Consider the following 27,217-nt stretch of genomic DNA (forward strand, 5'->3'; position numbering starts at 1 on the left):
CCAAGTGTACGTAGTCTAGCGTGGTGCTATATGGAAGATCAGATCGTTTGTGGTTGCTCGTGCTCCGGGTGGCATGTGGGTTCTCCCTCCGGATTTCTAGCCAACCGAGTGTACGTAGTCTAGCGTGGCTACTTTGGCTTAGTATATATTGAAGTCAACCTTTACCATAAATTGAACCATACGTGTTATAGAGATGAGTTGTAGTATATACAAAATCGTAGTTTATGTAGAGGCATACGTGCCTTGTTAAAATAGGCATTATCAATCGATAGGATGGTTGAAATATTGTGTTGTGACACATATATACAAAAATTATGGATCATTCATTCTTTCCTTACTTTTCTCGCATAATGATTTTGGCTATGTATCTCGACAATACATTTTGACTTTCTATGCTAAGATCAGTTTTGGACTCATGGTAATAACTTGTATCCTGCAATGACACGTTCCCTACCACATATAGAGATTCATATTGGATCCTTGTATAACTCAAACAAGCACGTACAGCATATACAAACATCTATTGGCTTAGAAAAGAAAATATAATTTTATTAGGTCAATCAATCACACATTGAGCTGTTGAGGTGGTTTTGAAAGAAAACGCTGGGGAAAATCAGCAAACCAGAAACAGGGGTGGAGTAAGGGAGGACGAAAGAAAGGACTTAATGTGAAATTTTACGTGCTTCAAATGATGCGTCGAAGAAAAATGCTGTCTAGATTAAGCACACACAGATGCTTACAGCTCACCTCGCACGGGGATGGAGCTGACTGTCGATCAGATCATGTAAGTGAAAGGCGGTGGCGAGCAAACTAGTGAAGAAATGCCTTCAGGGGTTGTGCTGCTGCTTCAAGCTTATGAGGGTTCGGTCATGCCTGACGCTTGCCGTTCTCGGGCAATGGATGTAAGGACTTCTATTTGCCGTTCTCGGGCAATGGATGTAAGGACTTTTATTTGTATTGACTGAGGGTTTACAGCGTCATCTGACAGAAAATACAGGCACTTGATCGTTAGCTCAACAATTTGCCATGGAAAAAATAGTTAGACCTTTGTGTTGATGCATGCTTAAATTGCAGTGGTTCATGATGAGTGTCTCTGTAAGAACTGCCATCCAAAGATGTTGGGTGTTCTGATGCATTGCTGCTATATTGCTAGTACACGGTAGCACTACAAAGCATGCAAAATGTTATCCATCAGTGAAGAGAATTCCGCAGTTAATATGCAGCAAGTATTCAAGCTGTCCATATATATAGTTTAGTATTCCATATGTTTTGGTACATGAATGGCATTCATTCATGTGTCGGAAATCCTAAAGATCAAGCTGTTGGAGATCAGTCTGTCCTCCTAGGTTTGGTGTTCATACAGTAGAGTTAAAATAAAGAGACTCCACCATGTTTTGGCCTTCTAAGCTGTAGGGTATTGATAATGTAAAAACTAAATAAATACACTTTGTATACGATCATCACAATTACATATTACAAGGAAAATGGCAAATCGATCTTAATGCCTGTGAAATCATTTATATTCATAACATCCAAAGCATATCTCTGAGACTACTGTACAGACATCTAACACAATACCTATAGGGTAATCACAAGTGTGTATTTTCTTTTCACAAGAAAAACAATAATCCATCGTCGTGTACTAGTTTATGTGAATTCACTTATTTCATTATTGCAGGGAGATCATTTCATACCTTTTGTACTAATCGTATCTTGCTGAGACTGTAACATGGACGGACAGCGACTACTTGACAAGGCCTAGGCTGAGGATGCCGAAGGAGGTATGAGGCCAGTCCTTCTCCTTGGCCTTAGTCAGCATGGCTCTGCCCCAGGACACCCAGCCCTCCCATGGCATCCTCTTGTCCCAGCTGCTCCCCCACTCCAGCAGCAGCTTCAGACCTTCCTCCGCCTGCTCCTGCGCCTCCTCGTACATCTCCGCGTTCAGGCACATCTGCGCGAGCACCAGCCGTGGCTCCCCCACAAACGGGTTCTTGGTGACGCTCTGCCGGAGCAGCTCCTCCACTTTGGACCGGTCCGTTGCCTCATCGTCGCTGCACACCGCCTCCCAGTAGAGGTCTCGCGCAGCCTTCTGGTCATCAGCATCCAGCACCTTGGTGCAGCCATCGAACACTGGAGGGATCACCAGGGCGATGTCCTCGTCGCGTGTAGAAGAGTCATTGCCTTCCTTGCCGGTGGTGTGAGCTCGTTGAGCTAAGTATATCTCCTCCTCGCGAACAATGAGGTTGTAGAGCACACCCATGCGGGAGATGGACGTGGTCCAAAGGCCGGGCTTGCCTGTGCCAGGCCACAGTGACGTCCAGGTGTTGCCTCAGAACTCGAGGCGGCCGTTGGTGTTGTCGAAGAGGCGGTCCTGCCAGTCAAAGAGCTGGTCACTGAAGTCTGCCATTGTCATCATAAGGAATGTCGCCGCTATCCGCCTAGAGAGAGCCACATCTTCACCAGTCCTGCAGGGTAATAAGGATACACATCAGGTGCACAGCAAATGCAGAGCATCTTTTCTGAATTCCAAATTCTCATTCAGTTCGGATAAGGTGCAGCTACTAGTTTGCTTAGCAATTTCCCTTTTGCTTCCCTCAGCTGCCTAGTCTGGCAAGCTCAGAATTCGTTTTTGTGTGTGCATTGTGGTGACTAGTAGTGAACCATGAATCCATTGCAGACTGAAATTTTTTCGACAGCATATGTTTTCAGCAGAAATAACAACACATACTTGCAGGTTAACATATCTTGGCAAGATCCCACAAAATATGATCTAAATTACCTTTGCAAGATTGTAAGACTGTTCCAAGTTTTTCTCTCACGGCAACATGAGTGAGGTTTTTAACTGTACATTGTGCCTGAAACAAAGTTGCATGATGCAAAATTTTCCCACAATCATTTGACAGATTTGGCCTATTTGTAGGTTAGAGGGTAGTTCCTGAATTCTTGTCAGATACTGTGTGAACACCTATTCAGAATTTTGGTCCTTGATTTTTAACCCTACTGATAAGCTTGGTGAACTCTGTAATCTGTCAGTATTTCCAAACACTGCACAGCAGTGTTTAATACTCCTTATATTCATGAATACTTAATCCTCAGTTCTTAAGCTATCATCTTCATCTTGATACATCTGTCAGTAGTAGTATATAAGTATTTTCCAAGAAACACTAGACAACAGTATATCTAATTCAGTTATATGAACATGAGCACTGATTTCCTTCAGGCAAGCAACAGAACCGATGGTGTCGTCCAAAATCATAGACACACGCAGACCTGATGTGCTTGACTGTGATTCCGTCGGCGGGGAGGAGGCGCTGGATCTTGCGTCGCCAGGGCTCGTCGTCGTCGAACACCCCGCGGCGCGCGTCCAGGACGGACTCCTCCGACCGGGCGAGGTCGGCGGCGAGGTCGGCGTCGTCGTAGTGGAAGAGCAGGTCATCGTGGACGAGCTGCTGGCGCGGGACGACGCAGAAGAGGTGGACGAGCCGCTCGGCCTCGTCCCCGACGACGGCGGCGACGCGGGCGCGGCCGACGTCGGGCTCGAAGATGGCGAGGTTGACGTACGAGTTGGAGTATGCGGAGTGGTAGAGGCCGCAGCGCGCGACGGCGTCGGGGGAAGCCCAGAGGCGCAGGATCCGGTAGACCTCGAGCAGGTGGGCGAGGAAGGTGCCGTGCTTGTGCCAGCACTCGCCGGCGCCCGCAGCGCGCAGCACGGCGGTGAGGGCGGGCAGGGCCGGGTCGCCGCACTGGTCCTCCTCGCCCCGCAGGTACGGGCGCGCCGCCGCCAGCGCGTCGGCGTAGGTGGTGCGCGTCGCCATGGATCCCGTCGGTCGTCGCCGGCGGTGGGGAGAGATCGGGGGCGGGGCAGGCGGAGGATGCCAAAGTTGTCTGTTTTGTTTATGCTGGGCCACCAGTTGCCACTTGCGACTTGCCACTCTCGACTCTCGAGTGGATGTGGATTGACATCCTTTGCCATAGAGGAGAGGTTGCCAAATGCCAACAATAGAGAAACGTGTTGGACCAAAGTGAGGTAAAATGTTTGTATTGTTCCAACTAGTTTTTGTTTTTGGGTATGCATTTCAATTCGGTAATTCCGCGGTGGTTGGATGATTATATGAACAATGATATTATTAACCCATCAAAGTTTAAGTCTTGGTCTTTGCATTATTTTTAAATTTATATCAGAATTTTTGACAATGCGTGTTTAATGAAAGGAGACGTTTTCGTCGATGACGAGACGTCTATGATGACTTCGTAAATCTTAGTATGACATGTCAGCTCAACCTTTTGAAGGAATTCATATGAATAGGATGTGTGTGCATTTATAAGGATGAGTGTATGCACGTATATATGAACGCTTGCGTTTGCATTGTGTTAAAAAATCTGATAATCCATACTAGGAAAAAAATGTCTTTTAGTTTTGAATTTATTTTTGCACGACTAAAGTGTGCCCCCTCTCGGTCTTAAAGCAGGAATTAGGAATCACTTCATTATAAAAGTTTGATGATATACAACTTTTTTTCTTGGTGGGAATTATCTGTTCAAAAATAATATTTACAAACTGGTTTAAGGAGAATTTCATCGTTGTATGTCTTTGAGTTTAATGGGAGACTCACCATTGACCAAGTGTGCCCGGCCTTTACGGCCGTTCTCCATGTGAAGATGGGGTACTTACTCACCTTCAAGTTATGGGCTAAGGATAATTTCAGGGTTATCATGTTCGACATTTTCGATGCGGAGGTTGTGGCTGTGCGGCTAACAGAAAAAGTTTTCCATGATAAATTACTTGGCTTATTTGCTGCAATTGGACTATGCAACAGGGCCGGAAAGGGTCATCTAGTTTAGTTAAATATCAGTCGACGGAGCTAGTTGACCTTTTATTTTTTAGCTGATTCTCTTAAATTTAAGGCAATTATACTTCCTCAAACTTCAATACTTTTTCATTTTTGATGTAATTCTATCGGTCCCCTTTGTCCCTCATAACCCTAATCTAGTCACCTCCTTGATTTTTAAGTCTTAGGTTCCACTCGTCCTTGATTTTTTCTTCTCACTCCTATCCCAAGGCGAAAGAAATAGGTTATGGTGTAAATATTCCGAATAATTCCTAAATATATTGACCAAGGATGTAAAGTGTACAATCTAACAAAGTTATTGACTTGAGTTTCTAGAGTTATGTCTATCTTAGTTCTGAGTAAATATGAAACTGATTGTCATCTTGCTTATTTTTTTTTGGGTCTTGCACTCTAGTGTGTCCTATTTCAGGATATTTATATTTTAGACAAGTGCTCTAGAATATTGTACTGATATATTTGAATATTTGGAAGCCATAAAACATTAAGTAGAAGAACTTAGTTTATCACTAAATATGATCTTTTCAATTTGCCAAGATTTAAGAAAACATTGTCATGCTTAATAACCCATGCTAAAATTTTCATGGAAGTATGTCTTTTAGCAAAAAATATATGTCATTTTTATCATGTTGTACTTATAATAATGACCTATACATAGCTATTTCTGATTTCTTTGAGAAATAACAAAAAATAAAAGAGAAAATATACTAATAGATATACCATAAGCAAATAAAATATAATTTATTAAAGAATAAAGTTGGTTATAAATTAAAAGTGTTCAGTATAAATAGCTAAATCCAATTATTAGTGAACGTGTGTTTATTATATGTTAAAAGTTATGATATTAATACCATGAGTAACCGTCTCATCAAGAAAATGAATTTAATGTACATGCTGGCAGGAGGTAGGACTGGGGCGCCACCCGACACCTCCACCATCGCGGCCAGACGGATTAACGAGCAGGCCCCGGTTGATACCGATTCTGTTAATGACTACACGACCACCATAGATGACCACCAAATTGGTAAGTATTGAGCACTAATAGCAACAACTGTAACACCATTCCGACTTAAAAAATAGTTTTTTATTTTTAATAGAGAGAATTAAAAATAGCATAATATAAAATTTTGATCATCAGAATCACGGAGTCGAGTCATATATATATATATATATACCTCGATCACTCCCAAAATCCCAAGGACAGGCTCGGGCTTGATTATGCAGTCGAGTCGAAAATTCAGTATAGGCTCGGGCATCAAGTTTTGTGCGAACAAAACCCAGCCCAACACGAACATATAAAACAAAATAAAATTTTACAATAATAAATATACTAAATAATGATTTTAATAGCATTATTTTGGTGTTGTGTATATCAAATAATTGTTTGTATAAACTTAATCAAATTCTTTTAAGTTTCTCTTAAGACAAATCTAATATGCCCCTATACTCCTTTCGTTCCTAAATATAAGTCTTTTTAGAGATTCCATACATACGAAGCAAAATGAGTGAATCTACATTCTAAAGTATATCCATATACATCCGTATGTAGTCCTAGTAAAATCTAAAAAAAATTAGGAGCAGAGGGAGTAGTAAATAAAAACAATGAAAGTAAACATCAACCACCGTATGTAGTCCCTTGCAAAATCTTTATAAGTAATTATATTTAGAAGCGGGGGAGTAGTAAATAAAAATAATGAGAGTACACATCAACCATGAACATGTATGTGCTTAGATCAACTCTAGCAGACTCATCAAACTAGCAGTCTTTGTATCCATATAAAACACACTCTACATCCATATAAAACAATAAAAATAATGCGAACTCAGAATGACCATAATGTCAGCCTCCGTAATCACGGGACCGACTTGTCGTTAAGATATCAATATGTTTATTTTTCTTTATTTATTTATAAACGCAAGAGGTATATATATGACGTGAATGGATCAAGTAGTCTAAGTGTTTTTTTTTCTTTCCTTTGACAGCCGCCGGTCTTAATTTTGGTTCGATCAACACACATATGGCGACACGTGTCGGACCAAGTGCCATTCTGGAGCCTACTCCTTCTGGCGTGTACGTACCATTGTTTTACAACGAAGAAAGCTCAGACCGTACGCCAAGCGTACTGTCTATGCCATATTTTATACTGCTAGCATGGCATGCGCTCAAAACCCTTTTTCTTGCATAAATAAATAAACTAATGAATGAATGAAGGAGAATGGAGAAAACTTGCATTGGTCTGCATGGCATGGCAAAGCTTCAAGTGTGTCCATTCCATCCTCGACGTTCACGTCACTCGCATATACTCCACGGCCTTATCCTCCATTCCTCATCAACCATCAGTCACGGAGTGATGACCGAAGAAGAAAACTGCAGGGATTACGGGAAGGGCCCACCGGTCAGACACATCGGCCGATCGTTCGTCGGTTTTTCCCTGCTTTTATAAAAAGGCCAAAGCAAGCATCTCCCAACCGTCGGGCGCCATTTTTCTTTTCCAAGAGCTTCTCTCCCTGTACGCCTGCTCCTCCACCGTCTCCATTCCTCCTCGTCGTCGAGGGAAGGCGGTGTCGATTGGCAGTGATCGATTGCAGCAGGTTAGCCAAGTAATGGACCCTCTTTTTCTTGTGGTTCAGTTCAGGCCTCCATACTACCGGCGACTTCCAACTGAAATGTTCTTACCACTTACTTTCGAAAGATGCACGATTTCTTTTCCATTTTCTGGATCTCGTATGCAGTTGAATTGTACGTCATTACCATGTATGAATGTGTATGTTTATGCCATATCCTCTGAGACCAAGTTAAAAGTCGCCGCGCAACTTGCTTGCTAGCTTTCCTCTGCTGGGAAGGTGAGAGCCGACAGGTTTTCATGAATGAATGCTGGCTGGGAAGATGAAAAAAAGGCGAGAAATTTACTTGTGTCATCCCTGCTCGTGATCCACTTTGGCTAGCTGTTGGACGTGGATGTGAGGCTCGTGATCAACATAAATTGGGGGCTCCCTCCCTCACTCTCTTTGTTGGCAACTTGGCCTCCAATTTGACCAAAAATTATGTAGCGCCCAGGCCTCAGCTTCTCCTCTTCCCCTTTTCACCTCCCCCTCATGCAACTTGCGCACCACCATTGATTTGATCCTAGCGCACCTCGAGTTTCATACTTCATGCCCATGGGGCCCTGAGCCTTCTCTTCTTTCTCCACCGAAAAATCTCACCTCTGAATTGCTTCTTGTGCATAGTGCTTCTCACCATCAGGAGATAGGTTCGTTCGATGGGGTGCTTCAGCTCCAAGCCAGACGACGCCAGCACGCTGATCAGGAGGCGGCCCGCGAGCATCGGTGAGGTGGCCGTCTTCGTGCCAGGGCTGCGCGTCCCCGAGCCCCTGGAGCTGCCCCCGCCACTCGCCGACAGCCTCCCTAGGAGGCTCACAGAGCGGCTGGCCGCGTCCAGGGACCGCATCGCCAACATGGCCGCCCGCGAGGCACTAGCCGTCACCAAGCCCCGCAGGCGCGCTGCCACACAGCATGGTTCGTCTCCGTCCATGGTTCATGCGTTACACAGTTGTTGATAGTGCTAGTGTTTGTCTGAATTTGGTAACTGACAGTCTGAATCTAGAATGTAACATTCTGAACTTGGGAACTGACAGTCTGGATTTAGTTTGCAACATTCTGAAAATGGGAACTGGCAGTCAGAACCTTGCACTTGACAGTCTTAATAAATCTTGCATTTGACGGCCTGAACATTGTGCTTGCAGGGGCGTCGACGTCGGCCGATCTCGTGCAGGCCTTGGAAGAGTACCTGCCAGTTATTCTAGGGTTGGCAAAAGATGGTAACTCATCATTTTAACCTGTACACCTTGAGCTTGATCCATCTCTTTCTGAAGATTTTTTAGACTTATTTTGTGTTCTCATCATTGTTACTCCACTCTTGGCAGGCAGCGAGCTGGAGGACAAGATACACTTTGCATGGATGAACCAAGAAGATGATGCAGAGGTATAGTCAGTCTTTGTTTGTTGCATGGATAAAACCTGAAGATTAACCTGTCTCCGTGTTGGCAGGAAACAGCGTTGCCCAGCGCCTGGTACGAGGTGCTGTCGGTGCTGCACATGATGGCCATGCTCCATTTATCGCTGGCAAACTCCCTGCTCCTGCCGAAGACATCTCTCGAGGGATATCACGCCAAAGTATCCGAAGGTCCGTCATCAATACCGTTCATCTCTGTTTCAGAATCAGTGTACGCTACAGCTCTGAATGTTTCTTTGTACATCCGCCTGAACATTGTATACTTTTTCTTCAGAGAACAAACGCACTTCAGTCGAGGTGTTCCTCAAGGCAGCCGGGCACCTGGAATGCGCCATGAAGCATGTTCTTCCCAGGATCTCTGCTGAAAACAGGTGGTCATCTTGCCACTTGCCCTAGCCAGCCCGTCATGATGAGCAATGCTCCAAGCTTCCATTTTTCTTCAGTTATTGCTCAGGAAGGACTGAGAGTACTGACTGCCATTTCGTGTAGGAAAGGTCTCCCAGTGGACCTGTCTGAAGGGGTCCTGAAAGCTACCTGCATGCAAGCACTCGGTCAGGTAACATAAGAACAATGCTTTTGTTTTTCTTGTTAATATCTGATAGTAACTAGAGAGAGAGTTACAGAGAGAGAGAGAGAGAGATCACATGATTCATCATGCATGGTGCAAGTAAGATAGCATGCAGTTGAGATGTCGGCTTCTCGGTTAGTTCATCGATCATGCTATCTACGTGTGTGTGTTTTGTTTGTTTGCCAGGCAATTGATGTTCAACTTGGGTTGGCAATTGACAGTCCAAAGGCTACCCTGGCTGTCAAAAGGAGGCTGGCATGTGAGATGGTCAAGTGCTGGCAGCAGGTAGGCATCATCATTGATTCATTTCTACCGATTTCTTGTTATTTTGTACCATCTTCTATTCGGATAATGAAATCTATATATATGTCAGAGTTCCACTTATGTTTGCAAATGTCAGCTATATGTATTGTCAATCAACCATAATAGAGTTTTATAATAGAGTTTTATAAACAAACAAAACATAGGAAAAATTATAATCTCTCCCATTTCTAAAATATATATAGTCCTGATGATTTCATCTGCAGGCACATGAAAGCATCGCAGACATACCTCTCCTTGATGGCTGGGGCGAAAAACACAGGCTCTTTGTCAAGTGGAAGCACATGGAAGCAAAAGTACATATGCAGGCTTTGCTCAATCTCTGAACTCTGAAATGATAAAATGACTGAATTTTGGTAACTAAGCAAAAAGTAATAATATCATTCAGGCTGCGGCGTACTACTACCACGGGCTGATCCTCGACGAAGGCAACACCGAGAAGTCTCACCGAGCGGCCGTGGCGGCGCTGCAGTCTGCGGAGGAGTCCCTGAGGGAGAGCAGAGCCGTCTGCGAGGCCTTCCACAGTGCATCCCCCTTTTCAAGGCAATCTACACAGATTATCAAAAACCAAAATCTCCATTACTTTACCTAGAAAGGTGAGATCCATGCTAGCTATCTGTATGTGTTTTAAATGTTGTTGCTGAATTTTTCTGCAGGAGCCCAACCCTATGGGGGTCAATGAAGTACCTCCACGACAAGATCCACAAGGACTCCAACTGCAAAGTCCGCATCAACAAGGACCTCTACAGCAACGTCGACAGGACACACGAGACAGTGCCGGCGCTGCCGGATTTCGCAGTGGCCCTCCAGCCGGAGGAGTACCGTCTTCCTCGCACAGACGCTGCTTCTGGAAATGACTAGCTGCTAGCTGAAGCATGTGTGTATGCAGATCCTTGATTCACTAGATCCTGAGTAATCATATGTGTACCTTCCCATCGATGGATGGATGATTAATTTGTGGCGGAATCAAATGATGAACTGAACCAAACAATCTGGAAATGCCAGTCACTGAAAGGAATAATACTAGAGCTAGTTTCAGCAGTTGAAATATAATAGTTGCCATGGTTTCTTCTTCAGTGATGTACCTGTCCACCACCACATCTCAAACTAGTACCAAAAACACCAGATCACTAAGGACTATAAGGCCCAACGTCATTGCCGAAGATGCAGGGCACAAGACCGTTAAACGTGGAGTAGGAAAATGTCGCTGCAAACGTCAGACCTATGACATGTATTCCCCACTGAACTAGCATAGAAAAAACAGTAATCAGATGTCCGGTGCACCGTGACAAATAAGTTTCAGATCCTACTGTGTCGCAGCTGCATCTTCTGTCCAGGAAATGCCGCAAACCCCAACATTCTTTGCATTAGTGTTGGCTGTAATCATGCTTTGCTCAACTACTGACTTGCTGCTGCCCTGCCAAACAACTGAATTCATTGGCAGCTTGTACGGTTCAGCAGCACATCGAAGTTGTCAGCCTAACAGCGTATTCTCTTGCTACTATTTGCACAATGCGCCTTCGCTGATTGGATTACCATTGTGCCATAAGAAAACGCCGGAACTCCGATATCAGTATTGTAACAGGCTAGTAGCATCCACACATAGCTCTAGAAACAAGCAGGGAGAAACCTTCAACGACGGTGAGCACCTCGGAGATGTCCACATTGTCGGCCAGCACGCCCGGCATCCCATCGAGCACGACAGTGGCCGAGGATTCGCTCGGCGTGGCTTCCCAGGCGAACCGGGGCAGCCACACCGGCGGCATCAGCATGGCGGCATATCGTCGAGCACGTGATGGGTGCGTCGGCGGGGGAAGGTCGACGACGATCAGAGAGCATCCGGGAATGCCGGGATGGCCACAGCAGAGACCCGCGGAAGCAGGGGTGTGGCTCCAGCTTTAGCAAGAGTTGCAGAGCGCTGGCAACCACACCGCCGGCGTCGTCCACCCGTCGCGCTGACTTGCAGACAGGAGAGCTAGCAGCCACGGGACACGGCACGGCTGGTGGGTGCCCTGGCGTGCCACGGGCCAAGGAAGCTCGGCCTGCCGTGCCATGGCCGCGCCTTCCTCCGGCGCCGGCGAGGCCGTCGTGGGTGTTTCGCCGGCAAAGTAGGAGCTGGGCCGACATGGGCCGGGCTTGTCTCGGGCCAACTCCACAACTGTATGGGTATGCACACAGACACGTGCACTCTCCCGACCGAGACCATCCCACCCAACCCCGGTTCACCACTTCAAAAAAAAAAAAAAAAAACTCAGTTCATCGTTTTGTTTCGGTCTCCGTCATTAGATCCCACACGCGTCGCCGGGCCGCCTGAGTAGAGTCCTCCACCGCCCCCCTCCTATTCTTGGGCCTGATTCGAGGTCACCGGCATAAAAGCATCTTCAACAGGCGTCTAAAAACTGCTTCACGCGTTAAAAAATTCGTTTTTTGGTGCCGGATTGCTCCAGCAAAAGCTGCAAAACGCTGCGCACGCTCAAAACTTCTGGGCGCGCGTTTAAAAACGTTATCGCGCCCAGCATATTTGGTGCGCCGGCTTGCGCGCGCAACAAACTCTGAGCGGCTGCAGATGGGACCGCTGGATCGGACTGGATTGGACGCTGCACTAGCGCGCGTCTGTTGGAGATGCTCCGGTCCCCGCGCTTCAAAACTACTACAGTGACGCGCTAAAAAATTTATTGGACACGGATTTTTTGCGCTGTCGTTGGAGATGCTCTAACGTTGGCACGGGCGACCACCTGAGATGCACGAGGCGAGGAGTGTGGAGCTGAAACGCCGCCACGACGGCGGGTGTGTCCATCAGCGCTACAACCTTAACTTGCAAGTGTGATTACCCAGCTACTGCTCGTTTCTTCGTGTTCACAACCGTCTGCCTCAAATTCGATCCCTCAAATCTAATATGTTGCATGTGCAACTAATCAATATTTTTCGTAGATGCAACTTAAACTTAACACTAGCAAACATATATATTGAGGATAGCAAGTGGCATGCAACACAACACAAAACCTTCTTCAGATGTGATAAGCCTAAACGATAGATAAACTGGATAGATAGATTTCTTGTGAAAGAGAAGGGCGTCATGCTTCACCAGTTCCTCATTGGTCATTTCGTTTGGAGTTTCCAGAGTGACGGTTGTAGTATTTGACGTAGGCGTCGATGGCCGTAGGGGAGTTGTGGTCGTCGTTGTCGGTGGTTGTTTTGCTGTTGGAGAGAAGGATGAGGAGCAATCCCGGCAAGATGCGACATGCTCCTTCAAGAGACTGGTGGCTTTCTCCGTGGCGGCCGCCTTCCACTTTGCGAGACACTCGAGCTCCTTGATGTCGACCGGGGGTGCGTGCACATTTTTGCATTAGCGACAATGGGCATCCTTATGTGCCGAGGTGAAGAACATGACATCGTCGGGGAGGGCGTTCTCGTTGGTGGCGGGCAGAAGTAGCTCCGGCATGGAACTGCACGATCTACAGCCAGACCGGATGGAGGCAGCCTGCATCGCCATCTACCTTGCGCAGCGAGCGGCCCATGGCTTCAACTCAGGTAGCCATGGCAGCGGGCTTGGCGATCTGGAAACGAGTACCCAATGCGGCCCAAAAGAAGCAGGGGCTGGAGGTGTCGGGCGCCACTAGTCGCCCGACTGCCTGATCGAGGAGGGCGCGGACCGTGACATGCGGTGCAGAGCTGTAGCTACCCTTTTTGGGCCACGAAGCTCGAGCTCCTACCCATGTCCATCCACGATGGTTAGAGGGCGAGCTCCTCGTTGCCCGGGGCTGCCTAACATGAAAGGGATGTAATTAAGCAGCTGCGTCCACATTGTTGGAAAATTTAACATTGCATGATTGTTTTTCCGATGAAAGGGCCACATAGCCCAATTTTCATTAGAAAAATAATCATACATCATATTGTGTTATGTTACAAACAACATACATCCTCTAGCATCTTACCACACCTAGAGGATGCTGCCCCTCATAACCAAATAAAAGCCCACGGGAAGGGAAAACTTGTTCAGGAGAACTCGCACATCTACCCAGCAACACTTTCCAACGGCCAAAATGACTAAAACAGTTCAAAAAGACTAAAAACAAAAATGTATGCATCATTCAATCCTTCTCACAGCCGCCCCCTAGCCATGACACCTGTTGTACACTTCACGCGCCACTTTAGCCAATCGCTTAGTCACCTCCCTCAGCATGTTTAACACCCCTTTTCCGCAAAACAGACCAAGAATCCAACATTGCATGAAGTTTTTCTCAAGATAATGCTAGCCAGTGATCGTTTCATGAAGAAGCGGTGACGATGTTATATTGAGCATGTGTGGTCGGTTCGGTTGCACTAGTGCCACGTGAACACGTTTTAAACCTTGGCGTTCTGGTGTCTGGCTTAGACGATGTTCCTTGATTTCACACCTATATTTTTTCCAATCCCAAGCGACAAGCTCTAGTTTTTTCTTTCTGTTTTTTGGCTTTTCACTTGATTTTCCATAATAAACTAGGAAATGTTAAGTTTTTGGCTACGATTTCTCTTATAAATTGCACCTTCTTTTTTCTTTTTAACTAAAAATGCAAGAATCACTGGCCTCATGCTGAGGTTCATCAGAAAATAAGGAAATAAAAAATAGCTGCTCCTATCCAAATTCCCACCCACGTCGCGACTTACTTTACACGGATGCGGCAAAATTCACTGTTTTGACCTTTTTGTTAAAGTTAAGCTGGATTTGACCCCGCTTGTAAACTTTTTCAGATTTGACACTTTTGCTACCGTCAGACCCTTTGACGATAGGGTATGACAGCCTACCGCCAAGGTCCCTGGTGATAGGCAAATGGCCTACCGTCAAAGGGTTTGGCGGTAGCATGTATAACCCCTACTGTCAAGGGGTCCGGCGATAGGCATGTACGTGCACTGTATCGATAATTTAGAATATCTTTACGGTAGGCGTGTAACCCTTCCGCCAGGGAACAGGTGATCCGGTGATAGCAAAAGGACCAGATCTGAAAAAAGTTTTCAAACGGGTCAATTCTGGTTTAACTTTACGAAAAAAGGTTAAAACAGTGAATTTGACCCCGGGGTGCATATATATATCTCCACAACAAAAGCAAAAGCACCACGCAATCGTGCACGTACCATCAGCCCGAGTGAGAGTGAGAGCGAGATCACTGACTGATGACCCTGACACGCGCGCAGCGCACGTTGCGGCGAGATGCTATGCTGGACAAAGTACATGTGATGTGGGCGTGCATGGCCACAGTAGCTAGCTACCCATAGCAGGCATACATGGGACGGACGGGACCCCTGCTCGGCCATTCCATTTGTAGCCTTCCCCATGTTTCCATCTACCGACTGCAACCCATCACCGGATCACCCTCTCCTGCCTGCTTCGCATCTGCATGCACTGCCTGCCTTCTCTCTCTCTCTTCTTCCTCCTCCATTATTAATACAAACCCCTCCTCGCCCCCCTCCGATCAGCTACTCCTTCGAGCCTCTCCAAGATGACGGTACGCCGTCAACTCCTCCCTTGCTTCATGACCATATGGTTACATTACTACATATTTTCCTTTTGCTTGTTATACATCTTTTGCGGCGATTAGTTCTCGTGTAATCATTCGGGTTTCTTCGTTTTCGCGCTGGCTTGATGTGCTTCCGCTGCCTCCCGGCCTTTCGATCGTTTGGTTTCATGCTGGCTGCGAGCTGGGCCGTTTGTTTTCATGTTTCGGTTTCCCCTCTTCTCACCTCGAGATCTTCTGTTTCCTTTTGTTTGCCGATAATGTGGCGGTAAGGTTTGTTGCTCCGTGATTTGCAACCTACTTAATTGTGACGTGTCGGTTCTCTTCAGTTTAACTAGTTAACGCAAGTGACAGTTCTATCCATTGGTTCATCACCATCTTGTGTTCTTGGTGTCACAGCTCCTCGGTTGGATGCACCGGAAGCTGCGAAGCAATAACGACGTCTTCAAAGACTTCAACACCCCCGGAGGTACGCTCGCTTACTATCGATCGATCAATGCATTCATTTCTACTCGTAGAAAGAGCATGCTTCTTTACATATTAATCCTTTGGTCGTGTTTCTGGTGCTAGTAGTTCAACCGTTTGATCCACGTGGTTTTTAAGTTACACCCAAGTTTTACTTAGGTAGAGGAAGGGCAACATTTTTGGCCTTTGTACCTTTTTTTAATAAAGAAATATACTAATATTGCAAAGATACCAATTACATTAAGTTCCTGCATCAATGAAATGTCGCAAAGGCATCCAGAATGCATACAACCTGAAAAAACAATCTTGGCCTCTGCACTGCATCCAAGGGTGCACGTAAGAAATTATTACGAGCCAAGAATATACGACTAGATGCCAAAGCGTCAGTGACATTTTTTGGCCGTGGTTTAGAAAACTGGGCAATAGTCCAGTGACGCATCCTTTCTGATAGGGATTCGTCTTCTGTCGGAAGCGAATCTTCGATGTCTTACCCAAGAACATTTTATCTTAAGGCTTGTCCGGTTGAGTGTGGATCCGAGGTGATCGAAGGGGTTTGAGGGTGATTTAAATCGCTTGTAAGTTGAAAATACGTCCCAATTCTAGCCAATCTTCTCCAATCCTCTTGCGGATAGGATTAACCGAACAAGCCATAATATATTTTCCATGGGGTTCCTTCCCCGTTGGATCTCGATACATATATAATTTGCTAGGATAACGGCACGTACGTGAAGGATGTATCATTTCCGTTAGTGTACAGTTGCATGCCGGGATTTGAACAGTACATATTATGGACCACCCCGGAGAATCCACGCACGTAGATTTGCCATCTTGCTCTTGGTCGCATTGGACATGGCACACCTTACACACGTACATGCCACTCCTTTCCAGCTTGAGCATAGGCCAACCGTGGCACCCCTATCATTCTATAGATAGATAAGTACGGTGTATTTGTTTATGCAGATAGTCCAACTAAAGTTGTACAATGTGGTTTTTTCCTCTCTTTCCAAATACCAGAATGTATTCCTGGATCACGAGGGCATATTCTTAGGGAGATGATAGAGCCTACGCTCGACCATTCTGGAGCCTGTTTGGCATCACTGTTAGCAACCAGTGTTGCTGTGTCTCATAGCTTGGCTACTCATTTTTTCTTCTAGTTTTATTAAATAAAGCATAAATTTTGTCTAACAAAATTAAAACTAGTACAGGGTTCTCTTAGGACCATTTCCCCGTCTAACAATCAAACTCGTCAAGCCTCCATACGTTTCGAAACGGATTTATGAATGTCACATGATTAACAATTGAAATGGTCTATCTCGCCAAAAAGAAAAAAATTATTGAAATGATTTAGCAAATGCTTGGATCTTAATATGTTCACTGTAGGTGGGGCCTGCAACTGTATCGCTGGACTAGCCTCACCGGACGATGAGTACTACGGTGATGATGTTTTCATCGCCAACCATCCTTCACCGCCGGTCAATGCCGACGACCTCTTCACCTTTGGCGGCAGTGGCCTCCTCACCATTGGCACACTAGGCTTCACCGACGTTAACGTACCTGGAGGACATGACGGCGACGGAGACTATGACATCAATGATGAAGACTGCGTCGATATTGACCTTGACAGCATGGATGGCACCACCGATGAAGTTGACAATGGCAATGTTGATGATGGCGCTGTCACACCTACCTTCACGTTCCCCCAGCTTGAGCCATCATGCGTCGAGAAGGTGATGGTTAGCGTTGAGGCGATCGCGGAGAAAGATGATGGCACCACCACCGAGGACGATCTCATGCTGGTGAGTGCTGAGTTGGAGAAGGTCCTCGGGGGCAGCAACGTGCCATCAGCGAGGGTAAGCTTTGCCATGGGAATCGATTGCCCATTACAAGGCTTCCTACTCGGTTCCCCAGTGTGCAGCGACACTGAATCGTGGCCAGAGAAGCCAAATGGTGGTGGACGTCGTGCCTCGCTCGGTGAGTTGTTCATGCGGACACGCTTCACGGAAGAGAAGGGGGCCCTAGTCTCCGTCCAGGAGAGCGAGGATGGTGGGGAGAGGGAGGAAGGGAAAGCAGGGAAAGGAGGAGACGGCAATCACAAAAGGACGAAGAAATGGAGGGTGAAGGATGACAAAGGCGTCGGCGGCGATGGAGTGCCAGCCTCTACAACGGCCAAGAGCAAGTTTCAAAAGGTATGCTTCTCGTTCCTTGTTTTCCTTTAGCACATCATCTATAAATTTGACAAATAAATTGATCCTTGACTGTAAATTAATATATTTTTTGTTAATTCCTTGACATCGACATGATTGTTTGAATTTCTCTCTTTGGGCTTTGTCCATTGAAATATCTCTCCATGTCTCAACTAGCTTTTTAAACCAATCCTAAGACATAGACGTGCAATATTTTAGTTTGAGTTGAGTAACACAATGATCACATCACAATAGTATCATCCCCACTTACTATCCCACTATACGTTGCACTAAGTTTTCAAATTAAAAACACAAGTAGTTGAATTATAGCTTAATTGAAAGTTTTAAGTAGTCACCTTGTTATCAAAATTGAAAATAAACTGAGTTTATTTGGAAATATTTATGTAGTTTATGAATCTAAAAAAATGGTCAATCCATGGAAAGCAGGGACGTAAAGGAAGAAAAAAAACCTTAGACCTAATTATTCGATGGATCCTTCAGTAGAATTGTTAGAACTAATTATGGTCTTTTGTCCAATCAATCACCTTTGAGCACGTTACAATTTCAAAAGAAAAATAAATCATTGTTTGTTTTTTGCTGGCAGTTTGCTTTAGGGTTCAGCATAGGTGAGCTGGAAATTGGTCCAATAGTACTTAACAGTGCATTTATAGTTAAGGAATTACCAAGGCAAAAGATCCAATTGCTGATCACATGAGACCTTCCAATTAGATTGATAAAAGAGACCTTGCAATTGGATGATTTACTGGTCCTCTATATCCCAGCGCGTCAGTAATATCATCTCGTTTCAACTAGAGTATCATTATCATAATTATTAGTTATGTTCCTATGGGAAACGTCCATTCCAATCTAGCTTCTAATCAATGCTTACCTCTGGCCAATTGCCAACTAGGTATTGTCAACTTGTTGGTAAAAGTGGGCGCATTGAGTTGACATCACAATTTGTTTGGAAACTCCTGTCTAATGCTATCTTTATGCATCCCAACTTTCTTGATGGACCATTTCATTTGTCACTTTATCCTTAGCCTCTCAACAAAGATGCCTGGCCTTAGCCTTTGACATGATGCTTTAAATTGGACTATATCTTTTATTTTTCAAGGAAGAGTTTGTTCAAAGGAACAAGCGTTAATTTGATCGTGTGTATTGCAGATCCTGAAAATCTTCCACAGGAAAGTCTACCCAGAAAGCACTATGCTGAACAAGAAGAATCGCAAGCGCGGTCCCCCGGACAACAGCGGCGGTGGCACCGCCACCGACGAGCCGGTGATCTCACCAACAGCGAAGAAGACCGGGCCGCGCAGGCTGAGCTTCGGCTGCTGCTGCACGAAGCGCTCCTTCAGCGCCTCCCCTGTTGTCGACGGCGGCGAGGAGCTCAACGGCGACAAGAGCGGCCACTGGATCAAGACCGACGCAGACTGTGAGTGCAATTAATCAATATGGCCTTTCCCTTTTCTTTCTAGCTAGTGGGTCAGTCAGTGTTCCTAATAGTTCTTGTGCATGCCCATCATTCATTCTCGAAACCACCTATCATGCACGTACAGTAACAACCTTTCCCATCACCAAAATGGACACTTGACAGTGCGATATTCCCTACTATTTTTGGAGAATGTTCAAGAATTATCCAGCTATATCAATCTAGTATGTGTACAGTAATCCCATCACAAAATGGACACTTGACAGCGAGAGATATGTTCCTTGCTATCATATGGAGAATCTTCAACCAGACACTACTGTGCATATGTAGGATGTTGCACAGTGCAGTCCTGTACTTACAGTTACACTCACATGTTCACGTCTTTGTGACTTTGATGATGCAGACCTGGTACTGGAATTATAGACGGATGCAAGGAAGCTGGAAGGATCAACAACTGTTGGCCTGAATGCGATGATGAACGAATGGGGCATATATAGTGAGTGTGTATCATATGTGTTTTCAATCCTTATCCTCCCCTGAATGTGTTGTATGTGTCAAGAGCATAAAGAGGGAAAACGACTGTGAATTTATATCAATCAAGTGTGTGGTGATGTGTACATGTCCCTGTGGGCTTGTGACAGAGATCACCACGACGTGTACTAAGATTTGATTTGCCTCCTGTTGATGCGATTGGTGTTTTGGCAACTTAGCTGATGGCCTTGTGTGGGTGGAACAGTAGTAGGGCCTGGTCTTTGCTTCCTCTTGAATGAACTCTTGTTAGTGGATTGCTTACATGCATACTGTTGCATGATTAGAGGGAGATTGCTTTCAGTCTGGTTGGTGCGTGGGCTAATCATCTCGTTGCCGGCAACGACAAGTACGCGCTCAAATCAAAACTATAGGAGCACACTTGGCCGTGTTTTATGATTGATCCCGTGAGACGTGTGCTGCCGATCTGAGCATGTTGCTGATGGCAAAGGTACATATGTATCGGATTCTGGGACAGACCTCATTAGCATGGACATCTGAAGGCCTACTTTTGATCAAATATTAGAGAGAGGGGGGGGGGGGGGGGTAAACGTACTAAAGGCGATTACAGGCTGACTAGGATCCTTTGATGCTAACCAACCACTCCCCCCTTGATTTCCATGGGATGGGCCCTTCCTTCCCTTTAATCTCCAATCAAAACTAACCAACCTATAAATCCCCCGTAACCCTTTGTATCTCAGCATTACGCCGGGGGGGGGGGGGGATTGGATCTGTCGAAACATGATTTGGCCCCGCTTCATAAAGCATCAACCAAATAGAGTACATTGTCGAACGATACAAGGGGATGAGGTGGCCCTCAAACAATGCCAATCCCAGGCTAACCGTATCACGCACACACACGACTGCGCAACCAAAATAGAGTACATGCATGAAGAACTGGAACCAACACCACATTGAGCCCTATAACACCTAAGTTCCACAACAACGCCCCCAGGAGGGAGAACGACACTAAGCGTCGTCGTTGCCGAGTCCCAAACAAACATAGGTTTTCACCCGGAATCCGGGCACGAAGAGGAGCACCATGACGACGTCTTCAAGAAGATAACAACGCCCGCGAGGATCGCTGTCATAGGCGACAAAGCGCGAAGCTTTTGCTCGGTAGCTCCCCCGTGTCACGAAACAAGGTCTCCAGAGCCAGCAACGAGGTACTGAGCATATAGAGGTGCTCTACTTCAAGAAGATAAAGCGTCTCTTTAGCATGAGTGACCTCAGAATGCTTCGGTACAACCTCGGGTTGGAGGTAAACGAGTAGCTTAATTGCACTACGATCACTCAGGCGGCCAACACCACCAAGATGCTTGAGCAAGTAGGCACGATGGATGGCCTCACACGTGCACTACCCGATGGAGGCATGGTGCAAGCTCAGCAAGGAGAGCAAGGAGATGCCGGTGGATGCTACTTTCCATCGGAGCATCATCGACAGCCTCAGTTATCTTGTGCACACTCGGCCGGACATCTCATTCGCTGTCGGGTTCCAGGTTCATTAAGGCTCCTGCTAGCGATCATCTCCCGACGATCAAGCACATGCTTTGATACATCACAGGCACAATCACACACGGTTGTGTGTATCGCAATGGCGAAGGCGAGAACTTGGTCAGCTACAGTGACACCGACCACGCTCGTGATGTGGACTCTAGGAACATCACCTCTCGCGTGTTGTTCTTTCTCGGGTACCGTCCCATCAGATGGTAATCGGGATCTGGCTAGCTTGCCAACACATAGCCCCTATGCTCATCTTTTTAGACAACAAATCGATGATTTGTCTCTACAAGAACGAGTGCTTCATTATCAAAACAACCACATTGATATCGACATTACTTCATACGTGACTGCATCGAGAAGGGCACGATGGTAGTGGAGTTCGTCAAGACTAGTGAGTAAAAAGCACACATCCTAATAAAGGCTCTTGGTTGCGTCTGGTTCCAGGAGTTCGCAACAAGGTCGAAACCGTTAACGTCCAACCTATTTGACAGGATTGAGGAGGGAGATCGTGGGCTTCACCCCACTCTGCACGTATTTGCGTGAAAGTTTTCTTAATTGTGCAAGTAACTTGACCTGAACTTTTGTTAGTTGTACATAGAAGTAACAAATGTAGTACGCATGCCTGATTGTGACTAGTTTGTAACCTATAAAAAGAATTGTGCTTCTTTACAACAATGTAATCAAGCCAATACCTACCAGTAAGCATTCAACTAGATTTAAACACTATTAATGTACTATGTGAGGAACATCTCTAATATATGTGTGTGCGTGAATGTTCTCCGGTGCATGTGTCCCGCTTGAATGCACACCTCTAGTGTTTGTCCATCCTAGTAGAAAAAATAATCTCAAATTTACTTCATTCGATCCGGGGAGAGCTAGTTCTTTTATAGTTTTAAGCTAACATTATTTGCTTATTTCCCTAACAAGTATATTTATTACAACTGTTAGTATGTTGGCCACGTTCAATACAACCACATTTTCTAACAATATTCATTTCTTATTCGTATTAATTATGATCTTTTTTGAATAACACGAGTTTCATAAGTAGGTTTTTATAAACTAGTAAGAAAAAATAATAATAATTAAACTCTGTTACATGGCCGTGCGTGGCAGACGTGGATGCCGTACGCATTTCTGGCCGTACGCATTAAGGTGAGGCTCGCACGTGTGTTTCCCTTAATAATTAGGTTTAGTTATTTATATTGAACTCTTTTAATCTTATAAGAAGCTTTATCCTGTGAGAAATTAAATGTCTTGCTTATGGTACATCTATTAGTATAATTTTTTCTTTTATGTGTTGCTTCTTATTTCTCAATAGAATCAGAAATAGTTGTGTATGGCCATTATTACATGCACAAAAGGATGAAAACTGAAGTACATTGTTTTTTACTAAAAGACATACTTTCCATGACAATTCTGGCATGAGTTACTGAACAGAACATTTTTCCTATATCTTGGGGAATTGAAAAGAACAGATTTAGTAATTACAAAAAAGGATCAGATTTAGTGATGAACTAAGTTCTGCCACTTAATGTTTTATGGCTTCCAAATATTTTAATGTATCAATACAATATTCTAGGGCACTAGTCTAACAATATAAATATCCTGACATAGGACATACTAGAGTATACAAGACCTAAAATAAAATAAAAACATGACAATTTGATAAATCATGTATAAACACCTAATATACTCAGTTTCATATATACTTACATGTAAGATAGACATAACTCTCAAAATTCATATCAATAAGTTTGTTAGATTGTACCGTCCTTTTTTACTCTGTGTATTACATTTTTTCAATTCAAACTTTTGCAAAGTTTGACCAAATTTATATTAGAAAATATCAACATCTAAAATACCAAATATATATATATATATATATATATATATATATATATATATATATATATATATATATACTATGAAACTATATTTCATAATGAATCTAACTGTATTGTTTTGACATTCTGAATGTTGATAATTTTTTTTATGAATTTGGTCAGAGTAGATATACTTTGACTTCTGACAAAACTTATACGCAAACTAAAACGGACCGGCCGGAGTACACTTTACATCGCTTGTTCAATATATTCCATAATTGTTTTGAAATATTTCCACTATGCACAGGGAGGTCACCGGCGAGATGGTTGACGTGTTCGCATGCGCACGACCGGTAGTCGGCAACATCCAGAGTCAGGATCACGACCATGACATTACGAGGCGAACAAGGGGAGAGACGGTGGCAATATTTTAAGGGATGCGAGATTCATTGCGCAACGGAGAGTGGGGTGAGGGCGGGGTGTCCATGCCCACGATAATGAGGAGGGGAGCAACGACGGCGAATTTTCTCAGGTGCAGTGAGAGAGACGTGATCGTGAGCAACGAGGTTAGGGAGATAGGGGCGTGGGAGTGGGACGCGCGTTCGTGGGTTGTGGGATCCCCCCGCCCCATTATTGCTTTTTTCGAATGTGGATGGGAGGACCGAAGTAACGAGAGAGGTGGGATCATATGAGGAAGTGGTCCCTTAAAAATTGTTTTCCAAGGCGTGCAGATTTCAGTAGATATAATACACTTTTTTTCAGTTGGAGAGATAATACGGAAGCTCCTAGTGCAGGCGCCTATTAACGATCCAACGCCAGCAGTGTCGCTGGCATGGGTCGGCCCACTAGCACGCTCGCGAGCTGTCCAGCTTTTCTTTTGTTATGTTTTTTGTTCAGTTGGTCCAGTAGGAAATAGCCACTCAGATTTTTTATTTGTTACAAGAATAAAAACATGAAATCAAAAAGGTTCACAAATTTAAATAAAAAAAATTCATCCATTTGAGTAAAAAGTTCATGTCTTTAAAAAAGGTTCATCAATTTTGAAAAGATTTCAACAATTTGAAAAAAAGTTCATTTAAGTTAGATTTTTTTTATTGAAATTGGAAATAAGTTCATCCAATTTGAAAAAAATTCATTAAATTTGTAAAAAGTTTCATAGAAATTCAAAAAAAGTTCATGTATTTGAAAAATAAACATTGAAATGAAAAAAGTTCATAATTTTTGAATTTTATTAATCCATTTTCAAAAATATGCTCATCATTTTTCAAAAAAGTTCATAGAATTTTAATATTTTAGAAAAGGTTCATCGATTTTTAGAGAAAAGTTCATCAATTTTTTTAAAAATATTGGTTATTTATTTTAAATTCATCATTATTGAAAAGAGTCCATAGAAATTTCCAAAAAAGTTTGTCAAGCGACGCCTAGATGGGCCCGCTCATTAACGAACGTTGTAGGTGCAGTTAACAAATAATGCACGTTAACTGGTGCGTGCAATGCGAAATAGGGAATGCCAGCAAAATCATTAATTGAGGAGTACTCATTTCAAAGATGATTATCACTTTTTTAGGTTGCCACAAATGGTGTCCTGCATGTATGACACTTGTCGCAACCTGGGAGTTTTTTTCTCTTTTCGCGGATCCGTATTTTTAAAACGTTTTATCTCCTAAACCGTGAGTCCAAATCTCGAACATTTTCACCGTTGGGTTCCTCACGTCGAGATCTTCAAAACTAGGTACCCATGTTTATTGGTTTTGATGAACTTTTTCTTCATGAAAAAACGGACGAAACAATTATGCCTCTCGCGAAAAACAAACAAATAATATGTTTGTTCATTTTTGCGAAGGCAAAATCGTACCTCTCGCAGGAAAAAAACGCGTTCTTTCCTTTATGTTCCTTTCTAAAAACAAAACCGTGCCGCTCGTAAAGAAAATCGTGCCTCTCGTGAAAGTAAAACCATGCCTCTTACGGAAGCAAAATCACACCTTTTGAAAAAAAACGTAAAACACATTTCTAAGAAAGACCCATGAGAAACAGGAACAGAAAAAAAAACAAAGAAAAATAATCTAAAAAGGTAAAAACGCCTGTAAAAAAATTTAAAAATAAATAAAAATACGCTGAAAACGTGACATATGATGACGATTGAGAACATGTCAAATGTCGACGCGTGGATGTGATCGTTAGGAGGTTTCCATGGAGTACCCCGCAACTAGTTGATGCCAAATGCCAGATAATACACTTACGTATATGGAGGGACATGTACAGTTATCTCTTAACTAGAAGGTTGCATTTAAGGCCCATAACGTCCCAGGCCAGGCCATCTCTACAAGTCATAGCATCGAGGCCCATAGTGTCCCACACGCGACCAGCCATCTCGTGTCCCAAAATTAAGGGCCAGTTCATTCACACCTCAGCCCCTGCCTCCCTGAGGCACTGCAGCGGTGCCGGGGGCTGGTCGGCGGCGGCCAGGCAGGGAAGCCACTCGGCCACCGCGAGAGGCCGGCGAGCAGAGGATGGGGTGGCGTGCGTGTGCCCGGCGACGAGGAGTATGAGCAGGTGGAGGCCGGGAGGGGAAGATGGGATGGTGTGCGTTTTTTAGGACGCACATCGATGCATGCATCTCGCCTTGTTGTCTACTGTACTTGTCTTGGGCGTCCGGTAATCCGGCGGATCATACCCCTGTTCTTCATTTTTTTTCTTCTCAATTTTAATTTAATCAGTCGGATGGTACTGATAGTTGTGTTCACGATTAGGAAGGGAACAACTTGGATCAAAGAAACATGCATGCATGGTGAGCCGGCCGCTCTCTTGGATGCTTCCTGTCGTCCTTAAGTGCACACGCAGCCAAGCAACGGTACCATTGACCTTGCTAGGTCCTCACTGATCCAACAAATTCAAAGTAAGACATACACCGCAGTGCAGCATCCTTTCTTTTTCTAATCGAATCCAGTCAGGATCACAGGCTGCCAGCTCGCTAATTACTCCCTCCATCTAGATGTATAGGGCATGCGGGTGGTTCTAGATCATAAATTTAATTATTTAAATATATATTATATATAATAAATATTATATCATAAGATTCGTGTGGGAATGTAGTTTCCGAATATGTAATTTTTATCGCATATAATATATATTTAGTTAGTTAAATTGAAAACTTAGAATTACGTGAATGTCCTATACACTTGGACGAAGGTAGTACAGCTCCTCTTCCCATACCTTTCATCATAGTCCGGCTCATCGACCAAGATTGCATCCAACATTAATCGGAGCTAGCTGGCCCCTAGCTTAATTTGATGCAGCTCTTGCAGCCGCGGTTAGCGGTCGACAGAGAGGGATCACTAGCAATCAATGTTTAAAAGTGCATGCTATTAAAAAAAGCTGCTGCCTCTAGCGGCAGCTATGAGAATGCCAGCAATAGCTGCCTCTATGCCAAATAGCGGTTTTGCAGTCTACATGCAAGAATTCAGAAAATAAATGCAAGATACATGGCAAATTGTAGAAATTTAGCATCGATTAAATAGTTGAAACAAAGAGAAACATGAAGATTATGTTTCTCTTCTATTGGAAGATTAACTACGTTCCCTCTAGTTGGAACAATCTATTTGGAGATGAACCGATGCAGAGATGCAGATGCGAGTAGAAGAGATAGTAACTGAGATAATAGAAGATAAACCGATGGAAAGACCGATTGAAACTTGCCTCCCTGAATCTCTGGCTCCGGCTGAGACATGATCCTTCTGTTCTTCTTTGCATCCGATGGTTGCAGTCTCACCGTCGTGCCGCCATCACCAGAGATATAGATGTGATCGAGGCAGAGGAGCTGTTGTTTCGCCTTCTTAGGCCCAGTTTAGAACCACAATAAATTATGATAATCTGGATTATAAAGATAGATTATATAATCTGGTTTATAAAAATAATCTAGGTGGACATGTTTGGAGGCAAGATTATATAAACTGTAATCCATGTTTTACATTGCATAATGACCTGTCTGCCCTTCACTAGGAAAAAACAGGGATTTAGTCCCGGTTCCACAGGGGCTTTAGTCC

At 44.3% G+C, this 27,217-nt stretch overlaps 2 protein-coding genes, 1 long non-coding RNA gene and 1 pseudogene across 4 annotated transcripts; 2 read left to right on the forward strand and 2 right to left on the reverse strand.

Annotated features, from left to right (window-relative positions):
* Window positions 1–1,473: 1,473 nt before the first annotated feature.
* On the reverse strand, window positions 1,474–3,962 carry LOC123404179 (annotated as a pseudogene). Its single transcript, XR_006611678.1, has 2 exons — window positions 3,271–3,962; window positions 1,474–2,465 (listed from the first exon to the last, which is right to left on the reverse strand). The product of XR_006611678.1 is annotated as an uncharacterized LOC123404179 (transcript).
* A 2,469-nt stretch (window positions 3,963–6,431) lies between these two features.
* Window positions 6,432–10,798, forward strand: LOC123403902. The gene is made up of 10 exons (XM_045097813.1): window positions 6,432–8,363; window positions 8,591–8,665; window positions 8,771–8,829; window positions 8,895–9,030; window positions 9,134–9,230; window positions 9,349–9,415; window positions 9,614–9,712; window positions 9,955–10,044; window positions 10,137–10,291; window positions 10,405–10,798. Exons 1-10 carry the CDS (start codon window positions 8,108–8,110, stop codon window positions 10,607–10,609), a joined length of 1,239 nt encoding a protein of 412 aa, XP_044953748.1. The 5' UTR covers window positions 6,432–8,107; the 3' UTR covers window positions 10,610–10,798.
* Window positions 9,239–10,525, reverse strand: LOC123403903. Its single transcript, XR_006611587.1, has 4 exons — window positions 10,436–10,525; window positions 10,197–10,296; window positions 9,980–10,077; window positions 9,239–9,393 (listed from the first exon to the last, which is right to left on the reverse strand). It is a non-coding gene; the product is annotated as an uncharacterized LOC123403903 (long non-coding RNA).
* Window positions 10,799–15,062: 4,264 nt separating the features above from the next.
* LOC123403904 (protein LAZY 1) lies at window positions 15,063–19,983 on the forward strand. Its single transcript, XM_045097815.1, has 5 exons — window positions 15,063–15,231; window positions 15,640–15,709; window positions 17,086–17,891; window positions 19,056–19,323; window positions 19,724–19,983. The coding sequence occupies exons 1-5, from the start codon at window positions 15,226–15,228 to the stop codon at window positions 19,741–19,743; spliced, it is 1,170 nt and encodes a 389-aa protein (XP_044953750.1). The 5' UTR covers window positions 15,063–15,225; the 3' UTR covers window positions 19,744–19,983.
* Window positions 19,984–27,217: the final 7,234 nt, after the last annotated feature.

Source organism: Hordeum vulgare, chromosome 6H (assembly GCF_904849725.1).
Source record: "Hordeum vulgare subsp. vulgare chromosome 6H, MorexV3_pseudomolecules_assembly, whole genome shotgun sequence".
Lineage (NCBI taxonomy): Eukaryota > Viridiplantae > Streptophyta > Magnoliopsida > Poales > Poaceae > Hordeum > Hordeum vulgare.

Coding starts and splice junctions, on each gene's coding strand:
- LOC123403902 (XM_045097813.1), top strand. CDS start 8,108: ATGGGGTGCTTCAGCTCCAAGCCAGACGACGCCAGCACGCTGATCAGG. Junction 9,031..9,133: donor TCACGCCAAAGTATCCGAAG/GTCCGTCATCAA, acceptor CTTTTTCTTCAG/AGAACAAACGCACTTCAGTC. Junction 9,713..9,954: donor TGGTCAAGTGCTGGCAGCAG/GTAGGCATCATC, acceptor TTTCATCTGCAG/GCACATGAAAGCATCGCAGA.
- LOC123403904 (XM_045097815.1), top strand. Junction 15,710..17,085: donor AGACTTCAACACCCCCGGAG/GTACGCTCGCTT, acceptor TGTTCACTGTAG/GTGGGGCCTGCAACTGTATC. Junction 19,324..19,723: donor GATCAAGACCGACGCAGACT/GTGAGTGCAATT, acceptor TTGATGATGCAG/ACCTGGTACTGGAATTATAG.